General features: G+C 43.9%; 1 protein-coding gene across 2 annotated transcripts in view; it reads right to left on the bottom strand.

Annotated features, from left to right (window-relative positions):
* LOC149457021 (sulfotransferase 1C2-like) overlaps window positions 1-25,440 on the bottom strand; it is a 41,843-nt gene continuing 16,403 nt past the window's right edge. For both annotated transcript variants that reach the window (XM_089684180.1, XM_089684181.1), the window contains exons 2-8: window positions 13,856-14,030; window positions 12,246-12,359; window positions 9,498-9,595; window positions 8,390-8,516; window positions 4,668-4,762; window positions 4,403-4,583; window positions 1-3,998 (exon numbers count right to left, since the gene is read on the bottom strand). In XM_089684180.1, coding sequence (XP_089540306.1) covers window positions 3,886-3,998; window positions 4,403-4,583; window positions 4,668-4,762; window positions 8,390-8,516; window positions 9,498-9,595; window positions 12,246-12,359; window positions 13,856-14,030 — 903 coding nt within the window. In that variant the 3' untranslated portion in view covers window positions 1-3,885. The remainder of the gene's footprint in view (window positions 3,999-4,402; window positions 4,584-4,667; window positions 4,763-8,389; window positions 8,517-9,497; window positions 9,596-12,245; window positions 12,360-13,855; window positions 14,031-25,440) is intronic.

The following is a 25,440-nucleotide window of genomic DNA, read 5'->3' as shown; positions in this document are numbered from 1 at the left end:
TCTGATCTAAAATGAACCTTTATTGAAATCACTGCAGCCAATAATTATGAATCAGAGACACAAAAATAATTTGAGATAACTTATGCCGGCCATACATGGGCCTAAATTCGACCAATTTTTCATCTGAAAGTAGGACCTAGGGGTGGACTGACAACTCATGGGGCCCCCGGGCAATAGGGGATCATGGAGCCCCTGTATCCTTGCCCAAACTCAAAAAAGCCTATGAAAAAGGTACCAGGGGCATCTCATGGGGCCCCCTACTGACCCTGGGCCCTCGGGCAGTGCCCGAGTTTACAAATGGTCAGTCCGCCTCTGGTTGGAACTAAGAATAATCAGCCGATTTTCGCTCTGTTAGTGGGTCAATGGCACCGACCGATTTTCTTGGTTCCTCCCCTTCTCGGTGGTCGGGCATGTTGAAAAATTTGTGAAAAATTACCGATTTTCGACTCAATGATGGTCAAATCCTACGATGGTTTTTCCGAAAAGAATATGCGCATGAGCCATGACCTGGAAGGAACAGAAGTTTTGCCTGCTATATGGGGTGAACTTTATGACTTGGTCGGCCGATTTTTAAAATAATCAATGGCACCATCAGATTACCGAGTGAGCGACGTTTTCGATTTTCGGACGAAAAATCATTGGGAATTCGACCCATGTATGGCCTGCATTAGCAGACTGTCAACTCAGCACCTTAAAATGTTTGGTTCTAGCCAGGGGCAAATTGACAACTCATGGGGCCCCCAGGCAATAGGGGATCATGGGGCCCCTGTGTCCTCACCCACACTTAAATCACACCCAAAAAAAAGCCTATGCCAGGGGCATCTCATGTGGCCCCTACTGACCCTGGACCCTCGGGCAGTGCCCGAGTTCCCAAATGGCCAGTCTGCCCCTGGTTCTAGCTGGAAATGAACTCATGTCTCTTGCTACCTGAAAGTGATTGTAAACCCTAACCTTGTAAAACAACCCATTCAGTCCAAAACAGAAATGAAAGGCAAAACATTGGTGTATAGATATAAAAAACATTATATACACCCTTTTTTCCACCTTTTATATAAACGATCACATACCCAGAGAGAGAGAGAGCAAGCTAAGTTCCCAGCAGGGGTGGACTGACCATTCGAGCACTCGGGCACTGCCCGAGGTCCCGGGGTCAGTAGGGGGCCCCATGAAATACCCCTGGTACCTTTTTTATAGCCTTTTTTGAGTGTGGGCAAGGACACAGGGGCCCCATGATCCCGTATTGCCCGGGGGCCCCATGAGTTGTCAGTTCGCCCCTGGTTCCCAGCACAGCTAGAGAACTGACCACACACTGTGCTTTCATGCCTAGTGTAGTCAGTTTTAATAGGAAAGCAGAAGGAACACCAGAGATTTCACATAAAGGAAGCAATACAAAGAGAACAGGGGACTTTTTAATACAAGTACATGGGACAGCCGGCACAGATCAGGAATAGGAAATGCTGGGATTACATATTCTTTAAACCTTGATAAATCTTTGGTCAGTGCAAAAGATCAAAAACACTTAAAAAGGTCCATTAATGTTGATAATCTGGTATGTTCACAGCCTTTAAAAAAAAACTCTTCTTTTGTTGAGAAAAAATTAATTCCCCTTCTGGGTGATCTATGTACATTGCAGAGAATTTAACAAACTTTGTTGCAGATTCCTACCTTTTGTTATTCTGAAGAAATAGCTGTTTGTCTGGCTGTGTCCATGCGCAACTGACTCTAATGGGAGTGGTTTTATAATTATCAATCAGCTGCTGCACCTGCAGGGCTCCAATGAGGAAAGTGGCAGGGTCTGCATCCCTTGTCCCTAGGTTCACATCTGTGCAGGTGGTGCCGATGCGGATCCGCACAAAAATCCGTGCAACCGCACAGAGAAATGCGGACCCGTGGGCGGGTGCCATTAGTTCTAATGGTACGCCGCCCGCACTGGAAAACGCAATTGTACTGGGAACCGAGTGCAGGGACTTCTTTCCCTGCGTGTCACGGAGCGCGGGAGTGCATTCAAATGAATGGGCTCTCGTGTCCGTGCAAAACGCACCCACACGGCCGCATAGATGTGGTTTCCCTTTCGGAGTATCTCTCCAAAAATAACATTGGTGCTGCAGGGGATGCCAAAAATCTGACTTAGTGAAGACTTTTGGGAAAATCAGGGAGCCAATCACACACAAGCAGGAAATGAACACCTCCAGGTGGCCATATTGCATTCCATTTTACAGAAAATTACACCGATGCAGATTGAAAAGGAAAGGTCATTTTTAACACCATTCAATTACAATATGACTTGTGTCGCAATTGTATACAGTATATTATTTTTTTGAATTTGCTAATTTTTTTTCTCATGAAAGTGGAGTTATCCTTTAAATTAGAGCTGAAGGTAAAACTTGTTTTCTTTTTAATTTTTTAAAAAAATATTTAATATTTTGATAGAATATGGGAGATCAGGTTTTTTTTGCCATCTGTATCCCATTGGGGAGATTTCCCTTCATTTCCTGTCCAATAGCCAAATCAGGAAATGAGAGGAAATTACTTAAAAGTGGGAAGGGAATCCCCGATTGTCAGCAGATGTAGTGTCCCCATAGGAAGATTTTACTGCTATTCCTGTTCTAGGACCAGGGCTTTTTTTTTCAGCTGGAACGTGGGGGAATGCAGTTCCAGCACCTCAGGCACTGAATATATGTAATGGCAAGGGGTGCTGGGGTGTGCTGGAGGGTCTATTGTTGCTGGCTGCTGGGGGATCTGTCGTCACTAATGGCAATCTATTTTGCATGGGGGTCTATTTTTGTTGGGGGGGAATGTTATGTTTCTGGGGGGTCAATTGTCACGAATGGCAATTTTTGCATAGGGGTCTATTTTTTTGGGGGGGGGGTGTTATGTTGCTGGGGGGTCAGTTGTTGCTAGGAGGGACCTCCTTTTACATAGGTAGTCTGGCTGAAAAAAAAGCCAAAAGTCCATCCAGTTCAACCATAAAGGGATAAAAGGAGGAGTCTATTGTTCATGGTGGGCCTATTGATGCTGGGTGTTGTGAGATCTCTTGTTGCTGCTGGGGGGATATAATTATTTGGGTGGTATTTTGTTGTGGGGGGGTCCATTGTTGCTGGGGGGTTAGGGGTTTATTGTGTCAATTGTTGCTGGCTGTAGGGGATCTACCAGGGGCGGACTGACAACTCCTGGGGGCCCCCGGGCAATTGGGGATCATGGGGCCCCTGTGTCCTTGCCAAAACTTAAAAAAGCCTATGAAAAAGGTACCAGGGGCATCTCATGGGGACCCCTACTGACCCCGGGCCCTCGGGCAGTGCCCGAGTCTCCAAATGGTCAGTCCGCCCCTGGGATCTACTGTATTTTACTGCTTTTCCTATTATAATTAGCACATTACATACAAAGTACTTGGTTCTGTATTCTCTAAAAGGGGAGGTACTGGGAGGAGGGGAGGAGGTGGAACCAATGGACGGTTGCTAGGAGGTGGAACCAATGGACGGTTGCTAGGAGGTGGAACCAATGGACGGTGCTTGGAGGTGGAACCAATGGACGGTGCTTGGAGGTGGTTAGGGAGCGGAAATAATAGGTGACTGAAATGGTGGTGAGTTCCTGCACCAATTCTCTGAGGAAAAAAAGCCCTGTCTAGGACAAACCAAAAATTTATTTTTTCATTTCATTCACTCTTGGTGATAACGGCAAACAGGACAAATAGGCAGGGTGAACCTAGCAGGGGTTCAAATTTTTCTCCATTCCATCCAAAACAAAGGAAAAAAAAAGTTTTGCCTTTAGTTACACCTTAAGCTAGCTGTACAGGGACCACAAGAGGCTATAGCACAAAATGGCGGACGGGTTCTTCCCCCGTTCTCACTACATATATGAATCCAATATGTGATGTATGGTTTGAGTTCACAGATCCATGCGGAATCTCAGCCCGCTGCACGCCATTCTTTTCTTATATTCCTCATCGAACAGAATGTTCTGGGACACCAAGAAATGGTTCTTCCAGTCGCTGACCTGACCTATAAGAATAGCCAGAAGGGTTTATTAAATAAAATGGTTCAAAAGTATCCAGTAAGACAAAACTCTTCTTTTTTGGATAGTTTTTGACAGAGAAGATTACAGCTGTGGTATTTTAGTTATCTATTGGAGGGGGATTTCTTCCACCGATCGCAAATGTAAAAAACAATCTTCTCACTGACCATCCCTCTAAGGTACAGTGAGCTGTTGATATAGTAATAGAAATAGTAAAAGTATTAGCAGGGGTTCTCTGAGACCAGAAAGTTACTTCCACGGTTCTTCTATGTTAAAAAGGATTTAGGAAGGCTGTTCTACAATGACGAGTTGGTTGGAGACCCCCTTTCCTAGAAGATCAAGGACAACTGCCTTGTGTATTAAACAACCCCCCAGGAGGGTAGTCTGGTACCTTTCCTCATGAAGGATGAAACAGTCTGGTCAAACACTGAAGTAGGGAGGACAGTGAAATTCACCATGGGGTTCTTCTTCATTGACTTGAATGAGGTGCGTTGCACAATTTTCTGCAGAACCTCATCAGGAAGATTCTTCTCCAAAAAAGTCATGACTTTTCGGATCTCCCTTTGTGGATCCTGCCCCAAAAATAGCAGTATTGGATAAAACAAAGATCAACATTAGACTAGACATGGACACTCGCTGGGTCATGTGTCACTCACCTCTATCATGTCTTCATAGAAGATATACAGGATCTGATGTCTGTCTTTGGCTTTCCACCATCCAATGACGTGGTCAAACCAGCTTCCCCAGGACACTAAGAGCAGAGAGGACACGGTCATAGCCCTATGAAAGACATTCTTTTCCTTTTGAGTTTTGACCAGTAGAGCCATGCGTAATAAAAGCTTAGCAGAAGCTTAGCAGAAGATAGACTCAGGTTCTGCTTAGGGATTCCAAATCACTTCACATACACCATGTTTTAGAGATTTCTCAGGGGCGGCTTGCAGTAGGACCAGGGTATGAGTATGCCTATTTATTATTTAGGGTATGCTTATCAATTTATAGAAGGAATGTTTGTTTAATTCAATAATACAGCAGAATTATTCACATCAATTCATGCTCCTCAAAGACTATTCAATCTGTTGTGTCCATAACAGATAAAAAGTGCATCTCATAAGGATTGTATGGACCATATGGACAGTAGACCTGCACATACCTCCACCTCCTCCTCCACCACCTGCTTTTGAGGTTTCCCAGAACCTGGAACCGTTTATCACATTTGGTGGTCATGCCCGGTGGCCCAACAATTCTGGCACAAGTGCACCAACCTCTCGACACCCTCTTTGACTCAATCCCAGTTTTAGATCTGGCTGAAGCTTACTAAATAGAAAACCAGAAGGATTCTCCAAATCCATGTTTGTCCTTATGACCCATATACTAGCCGCCATCAAGCATGTTGTAGCCAAGGCTTGGTTATCACCATGTATCCCCATCTCATAGGTAAAACCAAGAGTACATTGGACCTGGATAAATTCAAAGTTAACAGCTTGCCTACAAGAACTCCATTCCCAAATTCTGGGTCTGGAATCTCTGGATTACAACATTCCTCCAGAGACACTTCAACCAGAGACTATTAAATTTAGGACAACAAGCACACATTACTGCACCGCCAATACTCGGATGCCCCTGTGACGAACTGTCCCTTTGTGATAACATTTTACCCTGTTCCGGTTTTATCCCCTTGTTAAGTGGTCTTCCCATTCTACCCTTTTTAAAGCTGTATATGTTTAGCAGCTGTTCTGTAGATAGGCATTCTACATGGTTTGTTTAGGGTAATGTGAACTTGTAGTCTTTCACTTCTCTAGATTTCATACTGTGCTGACTGCTGTTGTGTTGTAGAGTTTTGTTGTGGGTGGGGAAAACCGGGTGCCAGACTGTCTGGTGGGGGTGGGCTGAAGGGGGGCAGGGATTACTGCCAGGATGTGCTGTATATACTGAGCTGTGTTCAATAAAGATTCATTCAGTCACCCTACACGAAGTTCCGACTCGTGGTTTGGGATATCAGGGAAGGATTGTCTTTGAGCTCTAATACCCGCTTTGGCAGAGCACTGGAAGACTTGCCGGAAAAGGGGACCATTGGCTGAGAAGCATCACTCCGCATGAGGAAGCCCAGGCGGAACAGCCCCCCAGCCCAACTCTCCTACGCCTTTTACTGATCCCTACTTGGCGTGGATCGCCTCTTTTCTCCCCTTTACTCTGTCTTATACCCCTTTCCATGTCTTACTTTCCTTTCTCTTTCTTCTCAGTTGGGTTTCAGAATTTTAATACAACAAGATAATGTGCTCTTTCATGTTAGCTATATTGGACGTTGATATATGGAACAGACACTTCTGGCCTAAACTTAGTTCTCACTGGTGGAATTTTCTGTATGCGCCTAATACATTCTTTTCAACGATTCGCACTCCAGATGTAACCACAAAAAATTGTCCCAGTGTCTATCAAGATGCATTGCTATATAACATTTCCTGTCAAAACTTCATAAAAACTATTGAACAAGAAAAAAGTGCATCTAAAGAGACACAATGGTGAAAACAATGTTGGCTACACTTATTTCCTTTTTATGCAAAATTTTTGATGATCGTTCCTGTAACACTTTCTGTCCTGGGGGGGGGGGCAACTCTCACTCACCTATTTACAGAGATCAAGGACGGGCTGACCATTTGACTACTCGGGCACTGCCCCAGGGCCCGGGGTCAGTAGGGGGCCCCATGAAATGCCCCTGGTACCTTTTATAGGCTTTTTTGGGTGTGTTTTGAGTGTGGACAAGGACACATGAGCCCCATGATCCCCTATTGCCTGGGGGCCCCATGAGTTGTCAGTTCCACCCCTGATGGAGATATAGCAAGGTCACCCTGGAGCAGGAATCCAGAACATGTCCTTCTCTTCTTACCTCCACAACAAAGTGTTCCACAAAAAGCACTGGGCAAAGATAACAGTACAGTGGTACCACGGTTTACGAATGCCACGGTTAACGTCATTTTCCATTGACAATAATGCCTCGGTTTACGATTTTTTTTCGCAATACAAAGCAAGTTTCCACAGGATGCATTGCACCTGGGAGGTTTATAGCGCCGCCCCCATGCATGCCGGAGTCTGTGGGGGTCTTTTTCAATGCATTCCTATGGGAAACAAATTTTTCTCAATACAAAACGTCCCGGAGAATCCTCCTGCGCTCTTATGTATAAATCTAAAAATATATATGCTAAAAAGCAGCTAACATCTGATCCTATACCAGTAGGTGACAAAAATAAATGCAATATAAAATGATGTAGCGCTCATACAGTAATAAAATATAATAAATCGGTGACCATAAAGTGATAAAAAACACACACGTATCAGGTCCTAATGGTGGACCATTAAAAGTGAATGATATATCAAAAAAGGTGACCCCCAATCCACATGGGGATACCTATAAATGTGACCCCTGGTACCCAATATGGGACACTAACCAATAATACGTGAATCCCTGCAGTGGGATCAAACAAATATACTCAGTGTGAAAACAGATGATATCAAATGGCATAATATGGAACAGTCCAATAATCAGTGCTGTATTCCTTCTGAACATGCAAGATGAGGAATGTGGGTGAAACACCACACCCAGAATGTGATCCCAAAATGGCTGCAATGGCCCCTCACCTCCACCTTGCGACCCTCAGGGCCACAAAGCATATATGGATCACCTCTGGATCCCCTCAGTAAAAAGCACTCCTTAAGTCCTGATAGATTAAGCGAATTCCCTGGAATCAATATCCACCATTGAGAGATCGGTTGGTATGTAGATCAAATGGATGTTCTCAGATAGATCACAGCTCAATTCCCCATAGAACAAGAAAACACATTCTTCATAGTGTAAAACCGCTTTATTAACTAATAAAAGGAAGCCAAAATGCACATTCACATAGTATAGCTGTTATCAAGGCATTCTCTCCATGTGCTGGGTGTAAAGCATAAGAAAAAGGTGTTCCAAGATGGCGTCACGCCGGAAGTACGTCACCACGCTATGCCGTCAACGCGTTGCGTCACGTGATCTCGTGACTTCGTCAGGACTACATATATCTTACTATTTAGTTTGTATTGGTAGGAAAACACATAGATAAAGGCCTGGTGTGAATTAAAGTTAAGACCAGGGGCGGACTGACCATTTGGAAACACGGGCACTGTCCGAGGGCCCGGGGTCAGTAGAGGGCCCCATGAGATGCCCCTGGTACCTTTTTCATAGGCTTTTTTGAGTTTGGGCAAGGACACAGGGGCCCCATGATCCCCTATTGCACAGCGGCCCCATGAGTTGTCAGTCTGCCCCTGGCTAAGACCTTAACGTTTCAAAACCCAAAAAGTCAACTGCTGAGCCTTAGCGCTGTTCAGATTTATTTGGCACTCTCACCTTTTCCAGACAGGAACAAACCAAAGAAATGTTCCCAGGGCCCGGGGTCCGGCATTGTTTGGTCCATTTTGTGGAAGTAATAATAGGAGACCATGCAGTCCTTGGGATTCCTAGCCACGTAGACAATCTGACAGAGGGGGAGACATCATGATTAACCATGCCACGTAACGACAACCTAGTCTTTCTATAAAACATTTCATTCTCTTATTTTCTTACTGGATTTCAACATCCTTAAAGCGGAGGTCACCCAAAAGGGGAAGTTCCGCTTTAAGGACGGCTTGCCTGCTCCCTATTAAGGATTGGCACCTTTGGGAGTAAGGGGGGGGACCGGGTACCCGAATTTGACAGGTACCCACTCCCACTTCTGCTTGCCTAGGGCCCAGGGGTAGGCAACCTGCGTCTCTCCAGCGGTTGCAGGACTACAAGTTCCATCATGCCTCTACAAGTCATAGCTGTACCTGTCAGTTTTATAATGTTGCAATGCCTCATGGGAAATGTAGTTCCACAACAGCTAGATGGACGCAGGTTGCCTACCCCTGGCCTAGGCGATCGGAAACAGAAGGTGTCCTCCCTCCCTGTAGTCTTTTGGGACATGTGACAGGTCCCAGAAGACTACAGGATCATTCATGAAGCGCAGAGCTACTCATGCATGCGCAGTGGGTACCCGGCTGTGAAGCCGCAAGCTATCACAGCCAGGTGCCCACACTGAAGATGCCGGCCTCCTGGAATACAGGACGGCCGGTGAAACGAGCTGCGGGGGACACACCACGGGATCGAGGGACAGGTAAGTGGCTGTTTTTTTAAAAGTCAGCATCTACAGTTTTTGGAACTCTGCTTTAATAAAATGCTGTGTGCACAGGGGTGTACTGACCATTTGGAAACTCGGACACTGCCCGGGGGCCCCATGAGATGCCCCCGGTACCTTTTTCATAGGCTTTTTTGAGCTTGGACAAGGACACAGGGGCCCCTTGATCCCCTATTGCCCGGGGGCCCCATGAGTTGTCAGTCCACCCCTGTGTGTACATATGACTTTATTATACTTGATTTGTGTAGGGTAGGGTCGCTTTAGAAAAAAAAGTGTGTCGATTTCTTCCTGGCTCTCTCTCACCTTTGTATTCTTCTCCCAAAAAGATGGCGGCACGAGATGGACCGGCAAATGTATTTTAAGCAGACGAGGAGGCGGCATGGTGTTCGCAAACTCTAAAGCTGAATAAAACATGGAGGGTGTGTTGTTACTTTGAAGGAGAACACCAGGATGACGACACATAAACCTGCTATATTATACTAACATTTATAATAGGGAGGGGGCCCCAGATACTGCCCCCCACATGAATGAGTAGGGGGTACTCGTTCACAAAAAAAAATGTAACCTAGAATAAAGACTCCTAAACATTTGAAAGTCCTTCATTGAAAAACATAAATCCCCCCAAAAAAGTCACTCATTGAAAATCCATCATAGATCATGAATCCTGACGCAACCAGACGAACCGCGTGACAGTTCCTGAAAGTACCTTTAGACCAGGGGTGTCCAAACTTTTTTCAAAGAGGGCCAGATTGGATGAAGTGAACATGGTGGAGGGCCGAACATTTTTCCGAACATTCTTTGAACCATTACAATTAAATGTTAATAAATTATTTTATGCCAAGTTAATTGCAAACGACATACTTTTCATTTCATAACATTAAGATCAACTGACAGCTGAGTTTTCACAATGTATTGAAAATAAATTAAAAAAAAAAAACTTACCTGCACTAATGTGAAGGGTGAAAAAGGTAGCTGGAGCTGAAGTCTCTGCTCGGCAGCCGGGAGGGGAAGAGAAACACACTTCACGCTGGAAGCCCGGCCCTGACGTCACCGCCCTCTGTCGCTCCCAGCGCGGCGCAGGCACGCATGCGCACTGCTCTCAAGCAGAAGACTGTCTGCCACAGAAGGGAGGGCCGTGCGACAGCCGCATTTACACAGACCAGGGAGAACGCGCCGCAGTCAGGCATGCGCACTGCCCTCTGCTCTCAAGCAGAAGACTGTCTGCCATAGAAGGGAGGGCCACATTACACAGAGCAGGGAGGGCTGTTGGAGGGCCGTATTAAACCGACCCCCGGGCCGTAAATGGCCCGCGGGCCGGACTTTGGACATGCCTGCTTTAGACGAATTACAGCTACGACTATATAAGGGATGAGGCAGGTATAGTGCTGACATAACTGCCTATATATCACCATATTTGGACAAGATTATTGCCCAAATATGGCCATTTGACCATATTTAGGCAATAATGTAACCCCTCCGGTCTAGGCCATGTAAGTGAATAGGTCGGATGCAGGGGCGGACTGACAACTCACAGGGCCCCCCGGGCAATAGGGGATCATGGGGCCCCTGTGTCCTTGCCCAAACTCAAAAAAGCCTATGAAGAAAAAAAAAGGTACCAGGGGCATCTCAAGGGGCCCCCTACTGACCCCGGGCCCTCGGGCGGTGCCCGAGTTTCCAAATGGTCAGTCCGCCCCTGGTCGGATGACATCAGTGGTCAGTAACAGGGGCGGACTGACCATTTGGAAACATTTGGCGGACTGACAACTCATGGGGCCCCCCAGGCAATTGGGGATCATGTGGCCCCTGTGTCCTTGCCCAAACTCAAAAAAGCCTATGAAAAAGGTACCAGGGGCATCTCATGGGGCCCCCTACTGACCCCGGGCCCTCGGGCAGTGCCCGAGTTTCCAAATGGTTGGTCAGCACCTGGAGACAGATAAAACTTTATTTTGGTGCTATGGTGACAATTTTTGGTTAAGAAGGAGAAATGATTGCTTTTACAGCCGTAATGGATGGAAAAGCAATCAGTGTAAAAAAAATGTAAATAAATCTTTACATCTTCATCACCCCCCCCCCCCCCCCCTCTCCAAGTAGTACAGTATCACTATGGTGATATTGTACTGCTAGGGTGACAGTATGTTAAAAAAAAAAAAAACATAAATAAGAATATAAAAAAATTAAAATAATGTAAAAAAAGTTTTTAAAAATTAGAATTTTTGGTTAAGAAGGAGACATGATTGCTTTTATAGCATTTATGGATGTAAAAGCAATCAGTGTAAAAATAAATAAATCTTCAACACCCCCCACAAGTAGTACAGTGTCACTATGGTTACACTGTACTGCTAGGGTAACAGTTTAAAAAAAACCAAAAAAAAAACAAACAATAATATAAAAAAAATAAAATGTAAAAAAAAAAAGTTTTAAAAATTATAATTTTTGGTTATAAACTAATTTGGGTTTTTTGGTTTGTTTTTTTACTAAAAAGATAGCTGAATACATTTTGGCCAAGATTTATGAAGAAAGATTATTTATTTGCAAAATTTTATCTTCTAGATTGTAAGCTCGAAAGAGCAGGGCCCTCGAACCCCTCGTGTATTGTTTTGTTACTGTTTTGTCTCATATTCTGTCCCCCTCGCTATTGTAAACCCTTTGGCGCTATATAAATACTGCATAATAATAATAATAAGAAGAAAAACACTTTTTTCAAAATGTTTGGACTTTTTCATTTATATAGCAAAAAAACAAAACAAAATCCCAGTCGTTAATAAATACCAACAAAATAAAGTTTTATCTGTCTCAAAAAAATATCTGTCGCTAAAAAAATTCATATGGGTACAGTGTTGCATGACCGTGCAATTGTCATTCAAAGAAAGCTGAAAATTGACCTGGACAGCAAGGGGGTGAAAGTGTCCGGACTGGAAGTGGTTAATTAGTGGAAAAGTTTATTGACTTTAATGAGATTTAAAGTGATTGGTCACTATGCTGTATAGTTTCATTTTTTTTTTCAGTTTATATTTCCTTTAAAGATGTTTTTGTGGTTTTATTGTCCCTTACATGTCTTCGCCATCTCCAGAAATGGTACTTTCACGAAACATGGCGCTCGCAGGCTCTTCTCCGTGTCCCCGTCCTGAAGGATTAAGTCCATGATCTCCTGCATCCAGGTGGTACCTGCTGGCCACACAAAGCCATTATAAAACCAGAATAAATCTTTTTTTCTTTGGATTGTTAAACTAATTTTTACCTAATTTGGCGCATATTTCTTAAAAATTCAAATTTTTTTTCTTGCAGATATTCTTTACAGGATTCACAGTGCTAACTGGGCATCTGGGACAATAATGCATATCTGAAGTATGTTACCTTTGCAGGTATTATCCTCTGAGATTAGTCTATTAAACCATTGGATGCTAGGCTTTTTAGAGTTGATTTTTTTTATTTTTTTTTTGGGGGGGGGGGGGGTTGCTGTAGCCACAACATTTCCAATTTTGCCTTGGCTAAAATTTTGCCAAAATTAGCCTCTGAAATTTGCTTGGAAAAAAAATATATCTATATATAACAATCCTTCCATGCTGTTGCAGTGTGTGTTTGTTTTTGTTTTTTTGCTGTTTGATGCTCTTTTTGAAGAAAGCAAAAAAAAAAAAAAAATATAGAAAATTTAAAATTACAGGAATGAACATTGACTCTTCTCCTCTCCCATCACATAGCTCCCTCTATGGTTTTATTGAGGAGAGAGAGTACCTGAAAGGAGACAACTGAGGTGTCTATTTAGAAAGTCCAAAAAAAATCATAAACTAAAATAAAGGGTAACTCCACTTTTGTGAAAAAAAATTAGAAAAATACATAGCAAAAAAAAAAAACAAATATAATAATAATAATAATATAGCAGATACAATTGTTATAAAAATAAAATAATAACAATAATACAAACAAAATAGTAGTAATAGAGCAGATGCAATTGCTACATGATAATATTATTATTATTATTATTAATAATAATAATAATAATAATAATAATAAAGCAGATACAATTGTTACAAAAATAAAATAATAATAATAAAATAATAATATAGTAATAGAGCAGATACAATTGCTACGTAATAATAATAAGAAGAAGAAGAAGAAATAGCTGGTTGTTTATCTGTGTCCCTGTGCAAAATGAATGTGAATGGGAGAGATTGTATACTTATCAATCAGCTGTTGCACTTGCAGGTTCTAATGAGAAAAGTGGCAGGGTCTGCATCCCTTTAGACGTGATTTCCTTTTGGGAGTATCTTACAAAAATGACATTTGTGTTGTAGGGGATGCCCAAAAATCTGACTTTTGCAGGCTTCTGGGAAATCAGTGAGCCAATCACACATGCAGGAAATAACAGTCTCTGGGGGGGCGTTCTATATTCCATTTGTGTACAGAACGCCTCCATGTTGCCATATTGCATTTTACAGAAAATTAAAAGCACTGCAGATTGAAAAGGAATGGTCATTTTTAAGAACATTCATTTTTGACTTGTGTAGCAATTGTATATGCTATAGTATATTTTTATTAGCTATTTTTTTCCTCCACGAAAGTGGAGTTACCCTTTAAGTTTCAAGACGTTTCCTCAGGACCCTGTGGCTTGTAGTCATACCCCTGGATTATAAAATCTGCTAAATTGCTGAGCCATTACTCACCTGATTTGGGGTACGAGGCCACCACTATGTCACCATCTCGAGCCTGGAAACTGTGGATCGCATCCCACTCCTTACATATGTCCTGTAGCATGGGGACACCTTCGATCTCACCCATATTGGGCGAGAAGGCGGCCATTTCCTGGACAATTTTCTCAACAATTTTTGGATCCATACCCTAGATTAAAAAAAAAAAAAATCACCATATTTCCAAAAAGTTGAAGAATTCTGTATACATCAGTCTTTATAGATTCCGTAGCGTAGCCAATTAGGAGCGACTCTGCTACTTTGTGTCAGCTAAGGTCATTGTAATCTTCAAATATTGCAGGGAGTTGCTAAGAAAAGAACATGTCCAAAAAAATGCACCAGCCTTTCCCAACCAAGGTTCTGTGGATCTCAAAGGTTCCTCCAGACTTTACTAGGGGTTACTTGAGCAATCAGAAATTTTTAGCATTCATATAACTGTAGCGCCTTCTAGGGGTGCTAGAGAATTAAAATGTAGTTTGGCTCACAGCAGTGAAGTGAGCGTGTGCGATTGGGTTACTTTAGGTCAGGCTGGAGGGATCTACAGGTCAGGTCTCTGGTACCTTCTCCTGGTTCTGGAGTCTTTTAGAAGATTCTAGAAGCTAGTGGGAGTAACTTTAGGTCGGGCTGGAGGGCTCTATAGGTCAGGTCTCTGGTACCTTCCCTGGTTCTGGAGTCTTTCAGAAGATTCTAGAAGCTAGTGGGAATCTGACCAATCCCAGGCAGGAGGTCTGGCAGTGTGGCAGACAGGCCCATAAATATGGGAGAGCCTAGCCAAGAGCAGGAGTCTGGGAGTTTGGTGGAAGATGGATTGCTGTGTTGCTGTCGTGTAGCCTGGGAGGGGACCCCAGGAAAGGGGGGCTCTGCCTCCGGCCTGGAATTGAGGTGGAAGAAAGAAAGGAAGTTCTGACAGAGGGAACTGCACCAGAAGTCCTATCCAGGGGGTATCCTGTTCAGCATGGAAGACTAGCACAGCTAAAAGGCCTGAAAAAGCGGTATTATGCAAATATGCAGGATACAAGGGACTGAGCACATACCTCTACACCCCCCTGGGTCTACAAGGGAGGGCTTCCAGGTGCAATACTCAGCAAGTTCTTCCTGGGACAGTGCTAAGGACTGTTCTGGAATCCTTTGCTCTGGGATACTCTTCAAGGCAGCCAGCTGGGTGGGCATATTCCAGCTGGGGTCTGAAGATATTCATCCAAGGGGACTTAATGCTCATTAAAGAGACATTGTAATGGATCTGCTAAGAGACAGAAGCCACTCTGGAGGGAGTAGAGTCCAGGATCCATCCTTTTGTTTGTACAGAAAATAGGAAATGTGTCCTCAGAGTTGCTGTTTTCAAGTCAAGTTGGGCATCCCATATACCCCTAGACTCTATCCAAGTTGTTTACCCCAAATAAAACAACAAAAAAAGCCCATGGACTGGTTACTGACTCTGAATGGAAGTTGGAAAATGTGTGTTGCCTGGCTGTGCAGCTATAGGGGGACCTGAAAACTCAGCGACTCCATAGGGGGTAGCACTACACAAGTAACTAGAGACACCAGTCAGGAATGCCAACTTCTCACAGCTGCAATGTTGTGAAAAGCCTGATGCCTCATCTAGGAACAGTTATTGATGTGTGGTCAGAAGATAAAATGCCATGAGGATGTGGAGAAAGGGGTAAAATGACACATACAGTATATGGTGGGGTTGTCCAAAAATACAGGATTACTGGAGAGAAATAATTCACTATATTCATGACTAGTGCACAAGAGATATGCTTGTCAAGACCCCCTGCACCACCATCTCATTCTCTCACATACCCCCACTATAACCAATCCTTAAAGAAAAACATTGGAGTAAAATGGCCAACATGGTCTTTTATTAACACTTCAACTTCAATACACAAAACATTCCTTAAAACAGAAACATATAAGACAAGTTGTTGGTCTTCGAAGGCACCAAACCAGAACTGGTATCCACCTGCGGAACCACTACTATAACTAGGCCTCCAGCTGCAACGCACCGGCTCGGAGACAAAACATACCAGTGCAGAACCACCACCTTAAAGTTAAACCTTGGTTAACTGGAATACCCACCTTACTAACCGTTCTGTATCTGCCACTCCTCTCTGCCAATCTCTCCACTGGCTTCCACTCAGTGTCCTCCACCCCTCTCTGCCAATCCCTCCACTGGCTTCCACTCAGTGTCCTCCACCCCTCACTGCCAATCCCTCCACTGGCCCCCATTCAGTGTCCTCCACCCCTCTCTGCCAATTACTCCACTGGCCTCCATTCAGTGTCCTCCACCCCTCTCTGCCAATCCCTCCACTGGCTTCCACTCAGTGTCCTCCACCCCTCTCTGCCAGTCCCTCCACTGGCCCCCATTCAGTGTCCTCCACCCCTCTCTGCCAATCCCTCCACTGGCTTCCATTCAGTGTCCTCCACCCCTCTCTGCCAATCCCTCCACTGGCCCCCATTCAGTGTCCTCCACCCCTCTCTGCCAATCCCTCCACTGGCTCCCCATTGCTCAACGGATAAAATTCAAAACACTAACAATAACATATAAAGCCATTTATAACTCTGCCCCAAATTACATCACCGATCTTGTCTCTAAATATCACCCAAACCGTACTCTCTGCTCCTCGCAAGACATCCTACTCTCTAGCTCCCTTGTCTCCTCCTCCCATGCTCGTCTCCAGGACTTCTTCAGAGCTTCCCCAGCCTCTGGAACTCTCTACCCCAATTTATCAGACTATCACCTACTCTGCTCACTTTTAAGCCATCTCTGAAAACCTCTCTCTTCAGGGAAGCCTATCCTGCCCTCAGCTAATAATGGAATCTTCTACTCTTCCAACCACTCCATCCCCCAGAGTTACTACCTTTTGTACCACTAGCCCCTCCCTCCTAGATTGTAAGCTCCCAGGATCAGGGCCCTCCTATCCCTCTTGTATTGAACTGTATTGTTGCTGTATTGTCTCCCGTTATATTGTAAAGTGCTGAGCAAACTGTTGGCGCCATAAATCCTGTATAATAATAATAAATAGCCCCGGGCACACCATGCCGCCGATGGGTCCCAAACCATTATCTTTAGCTTCAAAATAAGTGCCGCCTCCAAAGACTAACAACCACCCCCAGAACCAGAATAAACCCCCCCCCCCCCGGAGTGAAAAAACACCCACTTATCCCCAAGGGAGGGCGGGAGGGAAGCTCTCTCTCCACTGTCTGCTCCTGGACTGCAGAACAACCCTTCCCATTCACACCCAAAGGTGCAGGAGACCCCACCTTCCACCCCCAGTTACCAATCAGGTACTTAGCCTTAAACTAAAACCCACCTTTTACTTTTCTCTCACCCTTTCCTGTCTTTTTCAACCCCCTCTTGGCCTCGTTATGTCTGCCCTGCGCTATTTTCTTTTCTTTCGCTACAGGCATCTCTGAAGATATGCGGGATAATTGTACAGAGAGATCCCTGGAGAAGTTTGTTTTATAACAAGGTACTTTATCATCTAATTAGTGCGGCTAAGAGTCTGATTCCCAAGCTTTGGCAGGTTCCTGAAGCACCAAAAATTAACGAATGGATAAAGAGAGTTGAAAATATTTATAGGATGGAGGAGTTATGTCATCTAGAGGAAGATAAAATGGAAACATTTAGGAAAACGTGGTGTAGTTGGTTGAAATTTAAAACCTCTGAAAGATATTTGGAAGTGGTGGGTATTGGTGGAGAAAATTAGAAACCAGGAGGGGATCTTAATTGTGATCTTGAAGGAGAGCAATGTTGGAGATAAAGAGACAAGTAGATATATATGAGACAGGATGTAAGTCAGGAAGAGGATGTGGATGGGGTGTTAGGGGGAATAATCGAATGGGTATATGTAAATTATTTTTGTAAACAAGTTGTTTTTTTGTATATTGGAAAATCAAATAAAAGTTAACAAAAAAAAAAAAAGATATAAAGGTCATACACTTCAGACGTTTTCTATAAAAATAATAGATGTGCCTAATAAAGGACATGGCCTAAAGGGACATAAATGAATACATTCCGAACCTCATCACAGAATATACTGCGCACTTTGGACCCAATGTAAGGAGCATTCCTCCCAATTTTTCTTTATTAAAAGTCTTGCAATCAATAACCATAAAATCCATATACAGAATATACACAATTAAATAATTATATACATATTTACACAAAAAAAGAAAATTAAAATATAGCAAAAATATGCTATCAGACAAATGATTAAAAAAAAACTATGGAAGTAATGTGCACATCTACCAGGCCTGCCTGTCTAACCAAATCTCTGAGAAAAACGCCATCATAACCCAGCTTGTCTATGGAGCCTCTCCTGTCTTCAGGCCTAATTATGGTGTTAAAGTCACCTCCAAAGACAACCTGCTGGGAAGTGAAAAGGAAGGGCTTGATCTTTGTGAGGAGGCATTTCCTGCCCTAATTTGACTGTGGTCCATAGATATTGATCAGGCGCAGGTCCTGCCCCCTAACAGAGACGTCTAAGACCATGCATCTCCCCATTTCTACCTCAATTACCCGCCGGCACGTTACCATATCGGTTTTAAAAAGGACCGCAACTCCCTGCAAGGTTCAGCCGCAAGAGACCAAAAGGAGGGACCACATCTCCACTCCCTTTTTGCTAGATGGACATTGGCCAATGTATTGAGCCAGGTCTCTTCCAAAAATAAAATCTCAGCATCAAACTCGCTGAGCAAAAATAAGGCCGTATCACGAGCTCTTGCAGATTTAATGCTGGTGACATTAATGGTCGCCACCTTTAACAGAGTGGGAACTGCCATCAGGATGATTGGGGTAGTCGTTTCTTAACCTCTACCACACTCTCATCACCCAAAACAGATCTCTTCAGAGTATGTGACTCCCCCTCATCCATAGATGATAGAGAAATGGATATCAGATACCATCTCATCACCTGACAAAACTGAATAGGTGTTGCCAAGAGGGACCCCTTCTGGGTCTGATTCTGAAGAAGAAAGGACAGTTCTTCTCATCCTCCTCCTCTTCTTTTTCTTCTCCTTCACCCTCTCCCACCCTTCATCAGCCGAATCCCCCTCAGCAGGAGGTGAGACATGGGACATGGACACCCCTCCCTGAGCCCCATCAGCTCCACCCCCATCCAGCAACCCCACAACCTCCTGACCACGTTTGCGCTGTTGTGGGACAGGTACCAGAGATGGAGTAGGCCGAGAGGGAAGATCAGCTAAACCCGCCCCCCCAGCAGCTTCCGCTAGTCTAGAGGATCTATGTACCGTAGTATTAGGAACAGGAGGGACAGACTCAGGATCTAACACAACAGATGGAACAGACACAGGAGTGGCAACAACAGTTTCCTCCCTAGCATCAGCTGCCTCATCTTCTTTATCCAGCCTCTGCAGCTCAGCCTCCAATCCTGGCAGGGTGTGTAGTGCTTCTGGGCACTGACTATATGGATGACCCAGCTGCTGGCACAAATTACACCGAATCTGGGTGCATTCTTTGGCCAAATGGCCTAAATCCTGGCACAGTGAGCACTTCCCCTGATTGTCTGGAGACATCTCTGTCAAGGGTTTTCCCTTCATGTCAACAGAGGATTCCTCCACAGCAGAAACTTCCACAGCAGGTTGTTTGCAGAGCTCCTTCTCATCAGCAGTACTCACCACAGCCGGTGAGGCAGCAATGTTGGAAGCAGCCATCTTGATATACTGGGATTTCTCCACCAGTACTGATCTTGCTGGTCTATACCTCCTCTGCCCCTACTTGGGGACTTCTGACAGATCATCAGAAAAGGCAAACCTGTCTGCCCTCAGTGGTGACTCTATCTGCTGGATGAAGGTCAGGGTTCACTCTCAACACCTTGGCTGGTTGCCGCTCACAACTCCACAGCCTGACATGGGGGGAGAGACACTGAGGTAGATACAGCCAGGTCATCCATTACCTGTTGCTTCTGATCCACAGAACTTACTGATGTTTGGCTAGCAAATCTCTCATTGTCAAACTTTTCTGCAAACGCCCTACTTCTAGCTTTCAGCTTTTTCAATAATAAAGATTGCTTCTTTACCTTTTCCTCCATTTGCTGTAACTCCGGCTTCATGGCCATTTGGCTGTGAAGGATTTGTGTTCAGCTTTCAAACCTTTACGTTTTTCCTTAACTCTTCCAACAGCCATAAAATGATCAATAATCCTCTGTCTGTACACATCCGTATCCTCACCAGGGACTGGACCCAAAGTCAGGTCCTCCACATCCTCCTCACTAGACCCTGTGTCATCAGGGGGATCTCTGCCAGTGCCTTCCCCAGGATCAGGCATGGTTGCTGGGCCAATCTAGCAGGCAAGGCCCAGGCTTAAAAAATGCTGGTTCTCCGAGAGAGCTCCTTCAGTGTGTTCTCCTTCTCCCTCTGACCACCAATGTAAGGGACATTCTTCCCACTGACCCCCAATGTAGGGAGCGTTATCCCACTGACCACCAATGCAAGGAGCATTCTTCCCACTGACCAGCAATGTAAGGAGCATTCTTCCCACTGACCACCAATGTAAGAAGCATTCTTCCCAGTGACCCCCAATGTAAAGGTCATTCTTCTCACTGACCACCAATGTAAGGGGCATTCTTCCCACTGACCACAAAAGTAAGGAGCATTCTTCCCTCTGACCACCAATGTAAGGGGCATTCTTCCCACTGACCACACAAGTAAGGAGCATTCTTCCCTCTGACCCCCAATGTAAAGGTCATTCTTCTCACTGACCACCAATGTAAGGGGCATTCTTCCCACTGACCACAAAAGTAAGGAGCATTCTTCCCTCTGACCACCTATGTAAGGGACATTCTTCCCACTGATCGCCAATGTAAGAATCATTCTTCCTTCTGACCGCCAATGTAAGGAGCATTCTTCCTATTGACCACCAATGTAAGGAGCATTCTTCCCTCTCACCACCAATGTATGGAACATTCTTCCCTCTGACCCCCAATGTAAGGGGCATTCTTCCCACTGACCACCAATGTAAGGGGCATTATTCCCACTGACCACCAATGTAAGGGGCATTATTCCCACTGACCACCAATGTAAGGGGCATTATTCCCACTGACCACCAATGTAAGGGGCATTCTTCCCACTGACCACCAATGTAAGGGGCATTCTTCCCACTGACCTCCAATGTAAGGAGCATTCTTCCCACTGACCTCCAATGTAAGGAGCATTCTTCCCAATTTTTCTTTATTAAAAGTCTTGCAATCAATAAACATAAAATATTAGACAGAATATAAAAAAATAAATTATATATATTTACAGCAAAACGAAAATAAACATAGCAAAATCTGCTGTCAGACAAAAGCAAACGTCTCAGAAATGAACATGACATAATTGGGGAAATAAATCGTACTACCACTCACATCACTACACCAGACATCAAACCTGTGAGGTCAAGAAACCACCCCGCCCCCCTTATGCATGCAGCCCTTCTTCAAAAAAGATCTTTATCAACAAAAAACTACGGGAGTGAGAAGAACAGTATAAGGAAAGACCCCCTCACCCAGAGATGGACAGTTCACCAAAGGCAGGTCTGATATTCCTCCACGCCCTTATCCAGACCGCCCGAGGCTCCCTGCCCTTCTCAAGACCCCGAATCTTCCCAACCTCACCCAGAATATCGTTCACCACCACCTCTACAGGGAGGACTTTCTTCCGCAGGGTAATCTGACACCGTGCATTCCATGTGAAGTAACGAACAACTATACTAACTAGAAAAAGTGTATCCAAATCAAAGTCCCAGCGAGCTGGGAATGCCCCGTACACCCACTCTGCATAACTCATGTGATAGAGAAAGGGGATGCCCAGAACCCTCCCCACCCTTTTATACACCTCTATGTTAAAGGGACACTGGAGCAGAAAGTGGTCCATAGACTCCACTTTACCAACACACTCTGCTCTAGGACAATCCCGATCATCCACAGGGCGGTGCTTCAGGTTCCCTCTCACATAGAGCCTTCCATGGAAAGCGAGCCAGGCTTGATCCCTAAACTTCAAAGGGATTCTCTCCAAGTTAATTAAACGCAATCCCTCCCTCATTACGGAGCCTGGGCAATCCTTTAAGGCCAGTGACACACTGAAAGCAGAAGCCAAAATTCTCTCCCCCAGAAGCTTCCTGGGAAGGGACCTGATATCCTCCACTGTCACCTGCCACTGCCGAAGTATTTTCAGACACGGGGCAACATAAGCCGGGAGCTTGCCATGTCGGACTCTCAGACTTTTCACTGGGCCGCCATCTTCCCAGCAATGCAGAAAAGGCCTAAACCAAGACTGAAAAATACCCACCCATCCCGGCGGGGTCTCTGCTAACATATTACTAGAGATGAGCGAATTATTCAAAAATTCGATTCGGCTGATTCGCCGAATTTGCGGAATAAATTCGATTCAAATTTATTCGCTGCGAATTTAACTTATTAAAAGGGTTTCTAGGCTTCAGAGAGCCTTTATATTAGTGCAGAACACTGTACCTTTAATTTAAATGCCCTTGGAGTCTGCTGGGGAAGAGAAATAATACTGTCAGTCAGTATGACATGCAGATGAGTGCCGTCGATCTTAGAATCACCGCACACTTCACTCATTTCGGCAGTCACGGGGCACGACGAAGATGAAGATGAAGAAGATGAAGATGAAGAAGAAGATGAAGAAGAAGATGAGGATGAGGATGAAGAAGAAGAAGGAAAATAAGAAGAAGGAAAATAAGAAGAAGGAAAATAAGAAGAAGGAAAATAAGAAGAAGAAGAAGAAGAAGAAGAAGAAGGAAAATAAGAAGAAGAAGAAGGAAAATAAGAAGAAGAAGGAAAATAAGAAGAAGAAGAAGAAGAAGGAAAATAAGAAGAAGAAGAAGAGGAAGAAGAAGAAGAAGGAAAATAAGAAGAAGAAGAAGAAGGAAAATAAGAAGAAGAAGAAGGAAAATAAGAAGAAGAAGAAGGAAAATAAGAAGAAGAAGAAAAAAAATAAGAAGAAGAAGAAGGAAAATAAGAAGAAGAAGGAAAATAAGAAGAAGAAGAAGAAGAAGGAAAATAAGAAGAAGAAGAAGGAAAATAAGAAGAAGAAGAAGAATGAAAATAAGAAGAAGAAGAATGAAAATAAGAAGAAGGAAAAGAAGAAGAAGAAGAAGAAGGAAAATAAGAAGAAGAAGAAGAAGAATGAAAATAAGAAGAAGAAGAATAAGAAGAATGAAAATAATAAGAAGAAGAAGAATGAAAATAAGAAGAATAAGAAGAATGAAAATAAGAAGAATAAGAAGAATGAAAATAAGAAGAAGAAGAAGAAGAAGAATGAAAATAAGAAGAAGAATGAAAAGAAGGAGAAGAAGAAGGAGAAGAAGAAGGAGAAGAAGAAGGAAAAGAAGAAGGAAAAGAAGGAGAAGAAGAATGAAAAGAAGAAGGAGAAGAAGAAGGAGAAGAAGAATGAAAAGAAGAAGAATGAAAAGAAGGAGAAGAAGAATGAAAATAAGAAGAAGAATGAAAATAAGAAGAAGAAGAATGAAAATAAGAAGAAGAAGAATGAAAAGAAGAAGAAGAAGAATGAAAAGAAGAAGAAGAAGAAGAATGAAAATAAGAAAAAGAATGAAGAAGAAGAAGAAGAATGAAAAGAAGAAGGAGAAGAAGAATGAAAAGAAGAATGAAAATAAGAAGAAGAAGAAGAATGAAAATAAGAAGAAGAAGAAGAATGAAAATAAGAAGAAGAAGAAGAATGAAAATAAGAAGAATTCCAGTACAGCAAAAAGTGTCCCTGCAGAGAGCTCCGCTATTTCTGACAGTTCTCTGACAGTTCCTTCACATTTACAGCGGTTGAAACATTGTATCTATTTGTTTCCGAATAAAAACATCTGTATCCTAAATGGAAACAAATAGATACAATGTTTCAACCGCTGTAAATGTGAAGGAACTGTCAGAGAACTGTCAGAAATAGTGGAGCTCTCTGCAGGGACACTTTTTGCCGGCTGTAGAAGGGATGAAAATCGGCCGATTGGGAAAAATTCGATTCGTGCATCCGAAATTTGCTAATTTTCGGATTCGATGCGAATCAAATTTTTCCTAATATTCGAAACGAATTCCACTTCGCCAAGTTCGATTCGCTCATCTCTACATATTACCAAGATTGTACTTTAAAAAGAGCAAAGAAAAGAAAACTATCGGGTTGACCATTCCTAGGCCACCCTCCCGTCTGGACAGGTAAGTTACATTGCGTTTGATCAGGTTCAGCCTATTTCCCCATAACAGTTGGAAAAAACAGCTGTAGACCCTTGCATAGAGAGATACCGGCAAGATACAGACGAAGCTGACATATAAAAAGATCGGGATCAGGTAAGTTTTGATCAAGTCAACCCTCTCTCTCAAGGAAAGCCTCCATCTATTCCAGCTTGCTACTTTGGCATTGGCATCTACCAACCTGCTTTCCCAGTTTCGATGACCATAGTCACAAGGACCAAATTTGATCCCCAAAATTTTAATTTCCTGCTGGGGCTCTGGGAAGGCATCCGGAAGTTCGAAGCTTTCACCCTCCTCACCCATCCAGAAAACTTCACTCTTTTCATGGTTGACTTTAGAGCCAGAAGCCTCCGTGTACTGCTCTATCACAGAGACCACCTCCTGCGCCTCCTCAGTCCCAGAGATAATAACAGACACATCATCAGCATAGGCAACGACCTTCAAAGGCGGCACACCAGCAATGCCCAGAGGCACCCCGCACAACGATGCGCCCTCTAGCCTTCTTACAAAGGGGTCGATTGCGAAAGCATATAGCAGGGGGCTCAAAGGACATCCCTGGCGCACACCAGAGCCAACCTCAAAAGGCCGTCCAACCCAGCCATTAACAAGTGGGAAGCTCTCAGCCCCTTTATATAATTTCTTCAGCCAATCTATAAACCTCCCCTGCAGGCCGTATCTACCAAGCAGCAACCACAGATATTCATGATTCACTCGATCAAAAGCTTTTGCCTGATCCAATGCCAGCAAGTACTTTCTCCATCCAGAAGCCCTGCATCGTTCCAAAGCCTCCCGGATAGCCAAAACCGCTGAAAAGGTACTTCTACCTTGGACCGAACAGTGCTGATGGCTGGACAACAAATCGCCTGCTACTGACGACAAGCGCCAAAAAAGAATCTTTGCCAAGATCTTTCTATCAACATTGAGAAGACTGATGGGGCGCCAGTTCTCAATCATTGAGGGGTCTTTACCTTTTGACAGAAGAATCACAGCGGATTGCCTCATGGAGGGAGGGAGCGAACCCTCTTCTAGACAGCTGTTGAAAACCTCCGCTAAAAAGGGAGCCAGAATGGACTTAAAACACTTGTAAAATTCAGCTGTCAATCCATCTGGCCCAGGCGATTTTTTGGTAGCCAGCTTGTCTATAGCATGAACTACTTCATCCGCTGAAATTGGTTCTGTTAAATTCATCAAAAGCAATGCACCATTTCCCAATCCTGGAGTAGAATCCAGAAAGCTTTCCATCCTGTCCCGGCTAAGGTCCTTTCTTCCCAGGAGGTCTGCATAATACGACCCAAAGATCTCCAAGATTCCTGATCTGGACTTTATCAGGGAACCCGTACTGTC

This window comes from Staurois parvus, unplaced genomic scaffold (genome assembly GCF_062004578.1).
Source record: "Staurois parvus isolate SC_StPar_1 unplaced genomic scaffold, SC_StPar_1.0 ptg000338l, whole genome shotgun sequence".
Lineage (NCBI taxonomy): Eukaryota > Metazoa > Chordata > Amphibia > Anura > Ranidae > Staurois > Staurois parvus.
The sequence above is the reverse complement of the archived record's forward strand: the minus strand, read 5'-3'. Positions and strand labels throughout refer to the sequence as shown.